This window comes from Carcharodon carcharias, chromosome 3 (genome assembly GCF_017639515.1).
Source record: "Carcharodon carcharias isolate sCarCar2 chromosome 3, sCarCar2.pri, whole genome shotgun sequence".
Taxonomy (NCBI): domain Eukaryota; kingdom Metazoa; phylum Chordata; class Chondrichthyes; order Lamniformes; family Lamnidae; genus Carcharodon; species Carcharodon carcharias.
In genome coordinates, this window is record NC_054469.1 from 85,813,957 (window position 1) to 85,824,225 (window position 10,269).

At 41.7% G+C, this 10,269-nt stretch overlaps 1 protein-coding gene across 4 annotated transcripts in view; it reads right to left on the minus strand.

The window, feature by feature from the left end:
* tpk1 (thiamin pyrophosphokinase 1) overlaps window positions 1–2,551 on the minus strand; it is a 382,816-nt gene extending 380,265 nt beyond the window's left edge. Inside the window, exons 1-2 of one of the 4 annotated variants that reach the window (XM_041184542.1) lie at window positions 2,474–2,551; window positions 820–923 (exon numbers count right to left, since the gene is read on the minus strand). In XM_041184542.1, the coding sequence (XP_041040476.1) occupies window positions 820–898 (79 nt within the window). In that variant the 5' untranslated portion in view covers window positions 899–923; window positions 2,474–2,551. The other 3 variants (XM_041184541.1, XM_041184539.1, XM_041184540.1) reach the window with 3 other exon arrangements.
* Window positions 2,552–10,269: the final 7,718 nt, after the last annotated feature.

The following is a 10,269-nucleotide window of genomic DNA, read 5'->3' on the forward strand; positions in this document are numbered from 1 at the left end:
GGAGAGTTTTTTCCACTCAGAGGATTGGGAATCTTTGGGATTCTCTATCCTAGAGAGCTATAAGTGCTCAGTTCAGGAATGTATTCAAGACTGAGATTGGCAGGTGTTTGGGCACTAAGGGTATTCAAGGGATATGGGGATAGGGTGAGAAAGGGGTGTTGTTATAGTTCAGCCATGATCTTAATTGAATGGCAGATCGGGTTCAAAGGACTATATAACCTACTTCTGCTCCCTTTTCTAGTTTTCTATTCATAACTCACATGATGAAAATTTAACTAATGTCAGCAAAGTCCTTAAACAAGCCATCTCAGTATCTCTCGTCAGTTACTAAGTAGCCATGGCAGTAAGGGGATTATGTTTGCTAGGAGAATTTTGGACAAAAGCAGCATAACCAAAAGAAAACTAATTGAAGTTAAATGCTGTATGAACACAAAGCAGTACTCATTACTTATTTTCAAGTATTTTCTAGATGACCACATTCCATAACTAATAATCTATTATTTCTATTAAATTTTGCAAAAACTTTGAAGGAATAAATCACACCTTTTGTGTGTATATTATGAACATATTCATTCAGTTACAACTGCTTCCTTCCATCAGAACAGCAAATATTCTCAACCTCTATCATATTCATGCTTTAGCTTACACAGTTGGAACAAAAAGTAAAAGCTAATGTCAAGAAATAAAGGTGAAATTTTGTCGATAAATTTACCAAAAAAAATGTTATATATATTTTCATCAAACTTGTTTCAAAACTTAACAAAAGGAATTTCATGCCCAAGGGGAGATGGACAATAAAGAAAATCAGAGTAGACAGACCTGAATGAGGAACTGATTCCAGAGCATTTCCAGGATTATTATGAGGCAGAAAGTTAAAGTGCACAAGGGAAGTAGCCATCCATGAGCCAAGAAGTGAGACAGAGCTGAGTGGAGATACAAGTAAGGAGTAAAGAATAAATCAGGGCTGTTACAATAAAATCAATATTTCTAGAAAATTGGTTGATCAGTACACTAATGAGTGACAGCCAGAGGCGGGCTTGGTGGGAGCTGAGAATGGCTGCCATATGATCAGTGCAGAACGGGTTGGCTCTCCCACCTCAGAAGGGAGTGTGCATTAAGGAGCACTGAGAGCAGCACAAAGATCGCCAGCTAGATCACAGGTACCAAGGATGGTGCTGGGCACTAAGTTCCGCCTTGGCCAAGGGGGGTTTCTTAAAAAAAATTGGTACAATATGCTACTTAAACTTAAAGAATCTTGAGATCAGATACAACACCAAGATTGGAAATAGGCTAAGTTTAATCTCAGAATGTTGCCAGGGAGAGGGATGGCATCAGAAGCTAAGAGACTGAGTTTGGGGCAGGGGCTGAAAACAATGGCTTCAGTCTTGCCAATTTTTAATTGAAGAAAATCAGTACTGGATGTCAGATAAGCAGTCTGAAAATTTAGCAGCAGTGGAGTCAAGAGAGGTGATGATGAGGTATGACAGGGTGCCGTCAATGATTATGCGGAACCTGACACTATTTTCAGGTGAAGTTACTGAGGGGCAGCAAGTAAATAAGAAATGTCAAAAAAGTTCTATCAAAATTCAACCAAAAACATTTGAGAGCCACTTGGTAAAAACACACCAGCTGTGGCTAAGTTTGTAACACTCTGACCTCTAAATCTTAAGGTCCCGGGTTCAAGTCCTGCTCCAAGGCTTGAGGACAAAAATCAAAGCAATTGATTTTTGAGCAATACCGAGGGAGCACTGCACTAGAATGAGTCCTTAAATTGAGGAGGTCCTATCTACCTTATCAGATCCCAAGGCACTATTTCAAAGAATAGTGGAGGTATCCCTGGTGTCCTGGCCAATATCTATCCCTCAATCAACATAAAACAAAATTTGCCAGTCATTATCATATTGTTAACCACAATCACAAATGTTGGCACAATACAGACGCTAGTCTGTGATGCCAACACAACCAAAGCAGCAGAAGCACAAATGTGGTTGCAAGGCAACATCAGGAACTAATTTTTCTGTCATTGCTAATTTTGGCAGAAAATAAGAAGAACAGAATAAATTCAGTAAGGGTGAATTAATGCAATGTTCTGCAGTTGCAGTCAAACTGAAATGGAATCCAACAAGCATTAGCAGATATACTGCAGAGGAATAGGAGAGGGAGCGCGAAGCAGGTGCAGCAGGTTTGGTGTGACCTGCATGGAGGAAAGAAAAGCCTGGACATTTACAATAGGGATGCTTACTGCAGGCAAATCCCAATCCCTCAGGCAATGCACCAGTCCCGGCGGCACCGGGGCCTATTTCCGTTTGGGCGATGCGAAAGACCGACTTTTGAAAACGGCTTTTCCGTTACAAAAACAGGGCAAACTCGGTGAACTTCACAGCGACCCCCACTCGTCTCAGGCAAGCGCCGCGGAGTCTGCGGTGCTGCTGAGGCCTAGGCTCCGGGTTCGGCGGCAGTTTGCGGTACTCACTGTGTTCGCTCCTCTCCTGTCCTGTCCTCTCTCTCTTGTCGCTCCTGGTGCTGCCGGATCGAGACAGCGCCCTCCACAGTCACTCACACACACAGCAAGCACTGATCCTGAAACTGGGCGCTCTGCAAATAGCAAATGCGGCAGTCCATTTTAGTTAGGTTTTTTTTATATAACTATTGTTTAGTACATGATAGATCAACTTAAAGTTTCCATTTTTATAATCAAAGAAAATACCAATCCCAGGCAATCATTACGGCCCCATGCACAGTCTTATGGCCAACTCACTAATGTAAGGACCTAACAATATTTCAACAGAGTTAGTGTAAGGGTTGAAAGGGTGCCATGATACCTTTTCTCTGCTTTTTTTAAAATCACTGGCTCTATTGTTATTTTTGCTTTTCTTTTCGGAGGTCCCACGTAACTAAGTAACAACAACTAAATGCTTAGAAAAAGAATGAAAGTTTATGATAGCAAATTACAATTTTGTAAAGCTAACTCATGGGTCAAATGGAAAGCTCCACTCATTTATTGACCCCTTAATGCTTCATAATGGCTAATTCCTCTCCTAATACTTGTGGTGCCCTCATGTGGCGTCATGTCCAGTAGAGATATACTCCAAACATTTAAGAAATGGACTGTGATCTATGTGGACTCTCTAAAAATTGACTTAAGGAAATAGACAATGTGCATCAAAGATGTCTGCCAAAGCTCAGGTGACCTATGATTTCTGCACAGATAAAGGATTAACTCATGTCTGAGCATGCTTCAGGAAACTCATTAAAATATAAATGTCTGTGGGTGGAAGACCCTTGAAAGGATATTCAAAATGCCAAACCACTTGTGGAACTTACAGCCCCATTGTCTGAGTATGAACTCAAAATCAATTGACCCCCCCCACCCCCCCCCCCCGACTCAATTTCTCTAAGATTGGCACTTAGCAAAGAGAGTTGCAGATAAAGCAGTTTAGCACAAGCAGGTGTGAACAGCCACTATTCACCTTCCATTGTACAACAATGGCTTTTAACTTCAAATCAGCTGTGTAGACAATAGAATGTTGATCACGTGGTTACATGATTGAAATTAAGTTCAGATAACTAATCTTATTAATCCAGGAACCAGTGAGAATTTAGTCAGTCTAGAAACCAACAAGCTGCAAGAGAGACCATTCCTACAGCAAGAAGAATATAGTCCTGCCTGAACAACCAGCTATGAGAGAGACTAACTTATCTTCATCTGCAAAGTTCCATCTCTACAGAAATTTGGCCATAACTTCACCTGAAAACCCAGAGACTTCCAACTTCCATTCACCCAAAGAATTATGAGGGAGAACCCATCCAGTGTATTTCTGCCAGTAACCTAAACATGTTTTGCCTCTAGAATCCATCTTTACTTTTATGTGTGCCTGTACATGTGAGGGAGTATATTTTGTTGCAATTACATTTCAGGGTGAATAAACATCTTTTCTTCTGATTTAAACGTACCCAAAACACTGCTTTGTGTTAATTACTGAAAACCACAACACTTAAAAGGTTTAATACACTCCCCCTAAAACACATTTTGTTGCGGACAACCAAAAGGTGAAGTGCAAGTGGAAAAAATTACCCTGCCATCTCTCCTCCCTGATTGATAGATTAGAGATGGTGGGGTTGTTCTGCTGAGAGAAGAAAAGGTTGGGAGGAGATTCAATAAAAGTGTTCCTCACCACCACCACTCCTGACTCCTCCACTGCTGCTAAATTAGCAGACTGCTTATCTGATATACTCAGTCACACACTCAATCAACTATCATCATGGCACCCCTCCCTTATCAGACTAAAATATGTCCATGATGTTTCTGCTTGGTGTATGCAGCTTAGACTCCATCCCTCACTAAACCTACTGCAATAAATGTTGCTAAAAAACTTACAAATCATTATTTCCCTAGCTCACTGAGTAAATTAATTTCTTCAATTACAAATTCCTGGTAAATTCAGTGCCTCATATTCGAACAAAGTTTCAGCTTTTTGTTTAATATTTCACTTTCTGGAACTATTATTTCTCTTTTCCTATTTAAAGGTGGCATTCCTTGTGATAATCATCAGTATGTAATTCGATGCTCCTCAATGATCCAAACTAATAGAAGACAGAGTTGGGATAAAGGGGGCATTTTTTGGATGGCAGCCTGTAACTGGTGGAGTGCCATAGGGAGCAGTGCTGGGGCCAGTTATTTACAATATATATTAATGACTTGGATGAGGGAAGTTAATGTACTATCACCAAGTTTGCGGATGACACAAATATAGGTGGGAAGGCAAATGGTGAGGATGATACAAAGAGTCTATAGAGGGATATAGGCAGGTTAAGTGAGAGGACAAAAACTTAGCAGATGAAATATAATGTGGGAAAATGTGAGGTTATGCACTTTGGCTGGAAGAATAGAGGAACTGAATATTATTTAAATGGAGAAAGACTGCAGAAAGCTGCATCACAGAGGGATTTGGAGGTCCTCGTGCATGAATGACAAAAAGCTAACCTACAGTTTCAGCAGGTAATAGGGAAGGCAAATGGAATGTTGGCCTTTATTTCAGAGGGATTGAAGTATAAAAAATTGGGAAGTCTTGCTAAAACAATACAAGGCACTAGATAGATCACACATAGAATATTGTGAACAGTTTTGGTTTCCTTATCTAAGGAAAGTTATACTGGCATTGGAGGTAGTCCAGAGAAGGTTCACTAGGTGGATCCCAGGTATGGAGGGATTTTCTTATGAGGCAATGTTGAGTAGGTTGGGCCAGTACTCATTGGAGCTTAGAGGAATGAGAGGTGACCTTATTGAAACATAAAATTTCTTAGTGGGCTTGACAGGGTTGATGCTGAGAGGTTGTTTCCCCTTGTGGGAGAGTCTAGGACCAGAGGGCATAATCTCAGAGTAAGGGGTCTCCCATTTAAGACAAAGGTGAGGAGGAATTTCTTCTCTCAGAGGGTAATGAATCTGTGGAATTCTTTACTACAGAGGGCTGTAGGGGCTGGGTCACTAAGTACATTCAAGGCTGAGATAGACAGATTTTTAATCAGTAAGAGAACCAAGGGTTATGGGGAAAAGGCAGGAAAGAGTTGAGGATTATCAGATCAGCCAGATGGGCCGAATGGTCTACTTCTGCTCTTATATCTTATGGTCTTATGATCAAGCACTTTATTCTGTACTTGCAAACTTCACAAACAAGAACTTGAAAATCACAAGGGTAGCATTCAGCGTACACCCTTTTTGTCATGAACATAATCACAACACATAAAACCTCACATCTAGGCACAAGCTTTGAGTCAAGATTTGCTGTTTTTTTACTTAAAATCATATTGTTTTAAATCACAAATCATTGCTCTAAACAGATTTCCACTTTAATGTTCAGTCGCTAAGTCACACAAAATCTTCATATTGCTTTGATGGTCTCTTCTTCTGCTGTGGTCTGTTTGCTGTCTCAAGAACTCTGGTCACCGTGTCAAGGTTAGGAAGTGTCACTGTACCCTCTGGAACTAATATTTCTTCCATTGGATAGCAAGCTGCCTGACTGCAATCAACGTCACTAGCTTGGAAGAACTCCCCGTTGCCTCGACAACAAGGTCTCCCCGTGGCCTCGACAACAAGATCTCCCTGTGGCCCCGATCGCAGTCTACCTCCACTCTCAAGTAAACAACTGCAAGTGTGACAAATTTTACATTATTCTTGTTTTAAAATGAGTAAAAGATTTTCTCCCAGAGAGTTATGAGACTTTGGGATTCTCTTCCTCAAAAGGTAGTTGAAGCAGTGTCCTTGAATATCTTTAAGGCAGAGGTAGATAGACACTTGATAAGCAGGGGATGAAAGGGTATTGGGGGTAGGCAGGAAAATGGGGTTAAAATCAGATCAGCTGTGATCTTATTGAATGGCGAGCTGGAGGGACCAAGTGGACTACTCCTGCTCCTAATTCATATGTTTGCATGTATAATTTCTCCAGTAATTTTCCCTTTAAAATTATTTAAAACATAGTTTTTACTGCCTTAGATCCTTTATACATGTAAAATTTCAGAATGGCTGGAAAATTTCTAATTGACTCTCATTGTAAAGTATGTTTGTCGTTCGCAATTTCACCATTTGCAAAGCTTCACAGGAATGTAACCCCTGCGAACACTTTAATATACTTCATCATCTGGCATCAATTCAAACTGTTTGGCTCCCATTTTGTGGTCTGCATAAAACTTTGCAGCACCCTTTTTTTCTGCATCGTGATCTCAAACCTCCTGATCTACACTGATGTCCCTCAGCTCTGACATCTTGGCGCATATTCTTCATCCAAAGAGCCACTCAGCTGGGCTCTTTCCCATCATAGTGTGTGAAGTTGCTCTATACGTAGCTACATATGACAAGAACACTTCCTTCCAAACTTTTCCCTCAGCCTGAGCCATCCTCATTCTTTTCTCAAAGGATTGGTTTTATCGTTTTACTTCCTATTTGCCTGTGGCCATTTAGTGGTTGCTCTGTAATGGTGACTGCCTGTGACTTGCATGTAATCTGTAAAGGTCTGTGAAATGAATTATGGCCCATTTTCTGAATACAGCGTGCCTTGCGAATATTTCAATCACTGTTTTCTCTGCTGTTGTAGACTTCATCCCAACATCCCAACAATAATAATGGCTATGATAATCAATCACCACTAGTATAGACTCTCCTGAGGGGAGTGAGCCAAAGAAGTCAACTGTTCCATCATCCCATGGTCCAGCTGGTAACTGTGGATCACAGAGGGTTTCACGGAATCCACTTTCAATCTGAAGTGTAACACCCCAAAGGTTTGAGCAGTTTCTCTGCTCAGAAGAGGCTCACTATCCTCATCAATCACTACAAATTCTGCCTCAACATTCCAATCCCCAGCTCTCACATCCACAATGAAGCATCCAACATTTTGAAGTAGGGTTTTAGATGTGTAAGGATAGAGCTTTTTGACACATTTTTCGAATGTGCATCTGATTCTCTTTGTCTTTAGTCCACCCCACAGTGCTCTGTTGATGACATTACTGTCACTGCCTGAATCTACAATAATGCTCACTTCAACACCACCAACAATCACTGGTGCTTACTCCCATTAACAGAAAACATGTATCCTCACTCTCTGCATCTTCTTCAATTCATCTCACAGTTGTGTTACTTTCGTCTGTCTTCCCTTTACATGGTTAGCCAGGCTTCCCTCTCTGTTCAACGTTGTTTCTGTACTTATAAAGTCATAGAGTCATAGAGATCTACAGCCCATCGAGTCTGCACTGGTCAAACAAGTACCTACCTATTCTAATCCCAGTTTCCAGCACTAGGAAGTGCACATCCAAAAACTTCTTAAATGTTATGCGGATTTCTGCCTCTACCACCCTTTCAGGCAGTGAGTTCCAGATTCCCACCACCCTCTGGGTGAAAAATTCTTCCTCACATCCCCTCTAAACCTCCTGCCCTTTACCTTAAATCTATGCCCCCTGTTTATCGATCCCTACACCAAGGGGAAAAGTTCTTTCCTGTCTACCCTATCTATGCCCCTCATAATTTTATACACCTCAATCATGTCCCCCCTCAATCTCCTCTGCTTCAGGGAAAATAACCCAGTCTATCCAATCTCTCCTCATAACTAAAACTCTCCAGCCCAGGCAACATCCTGGTAAATCTCCTCTGCATTCTCTCTAGTGCAATCACATCCTTCCTATAATGCGGATTCCAGAACTGCATGCAATACTCTAGCTGTGGCCTAACCAGCATTTTATACAGTTCTAGCATAACCTCCCTGCTCTTATATTCTATGCCTCGGCTAATAAAGGCAAGTATCCCGTATGCCTTCTTAACCACCTTATCTACCTGTCCCAATACTTTAAGGGACCGGTGGACATGTACACCAAGGTCCCTCTGATCCTTGGTACTTCCCAGGGTCCTACTATTCATTGTGTGTTCCCGTGCCTTGTTTGTCCTGCCCAAGTACATCACCTCACACTTATCCAGATTAAATTCCATTTGCCACTGATCAGCCCATCTGACCAGCCTGTCTATATCCTCCTGTAATCTAAGGCTATCCTCCTCGCTATTTACCACCCCACCAATTTTCATGTCATCCGCCAACTTACAGATCAACTCTCCTATATTCAATTCTAAATTGTTTATATATACCACAAATAGCAAGGGCCCAACGTCCTTCCCTGTGGAACCCCACCGGACACAGGCATCCAGTCACAAAAACACCCCTCAACCATCGCCCTCTGCTTCCAGTAGTTTCCCCACCACTGAGGTTAGACTGATTGGCCGGTAGTTCCCTGGTTTATCCCTTCCTCATTTCTTGAATAACGCTACCACATTGGCTGTCCTCCAGTCCTCTGGCACCTCTCCTGTGGCCAGAGAGGTATTGAAAATTATTGCCAGCGCCCCTGCGCTCTCTTCCCTTGTCTCACTCAACAGCCTGGAATACATTTCATCCGGGCCTGGAGATTTAGCTACTTTTAAACCTGCCAGACCACTTAGAACCTCCTCTCTTTCTATGCTAATTTCTTCATTATATCTTCAGCCTGATTTCCATACACACATCATCCCTCTCACTTGTGAACAGCAACACAAAGTATTCAATTAGAACCCTACCTACGTCTTCCGGCTCCGCACACAAATTCCCACTATGGTCCTTAATGGGCCCTACTCTTTCCCTAGTTATCCTCTTACTCTTAATGTACTTGTAAAATAACTTTGGATTTTCCTTTATTTTACTTGCCAAAGTTTTATCATGCCCCATTTTTTTTCTTCTCATTTTCTTTTTAAGTTCCTCCCTACACATTCTATGCTCCTCTAGGGCTTCCAGTTTTAAGCCCTCGGTATCTGCCATAAGCCTCCCTTTTTCTCTTTATCCAATCCTGTATATCCCTCGACATCCAGGGTTCCCTGGATTTGTTGGTCCCACCCTTTGTCTTTACTGGAATATATTGGCCCGGTACTGTCCCTATTTCCTTCCTGAATGAGTCCCACACTCTGACGCAGATTTACCTAAAAGTAGCTGCTCCCAGTCCACTCTGGTCCAATCATACCTGATCTTATGAAAATCGGCCTTCCCTCAATTTAGAACTCTGATTTCTGGCCCATCCTTGTCCTTTTGCATAACAATCTTGTTCTACTTCTTGGCAAAATGGTCTTTGCCTCCACATCTTCTGCATATCCTTCCCTTGGCAGGGCAGCAAGCATCTCATCCATTGTTCCCCAAGTTGCCACATCTGAAAAACTCTCAGGTTTTTGCTGTGTACATTTACACATAGCTGGATTCCGTTGTGCCATTCAGTTAACCTCAACTTTGTCATGCCAATGGCAGATGTGGAATCATTTTTCATACTTTGAACTTGTCCATCCACTGTTTCTAATGCAGCTGCTATTTTCAGCATATCACCCAATGTTTAGCCACTTCCTCTTTTCAGCAACTTACAGCTCAACTTATCTGACTTGCAATGTTGGACCACTGTAGTAATCTGATGCATAATTTACCTTTAAGACAAGTGTTGCAATGCAAGATCACATGATCTTGATACCCAATAGCAGAGTAGTGCGTGCTACCTCTTTAGAGAAGCCTTTAGTTAGAATCTGAAGAGAGAAGACAGAGTTTTGAGTTGTAAGCACACGCTGTAGCAGCTGAGTTCCTTTTGTAAATAAATAGAATGTGTTTTTTCGAAGAATGATCTACAGATCTTCTCTGTCTTGGTATCAACTCGGTCACCCCAAAACAAGCGTGCAACCTGGAACCTTTAGCTCCAACAAAACAAGGGCACTGATCCAACAGAGGGTAA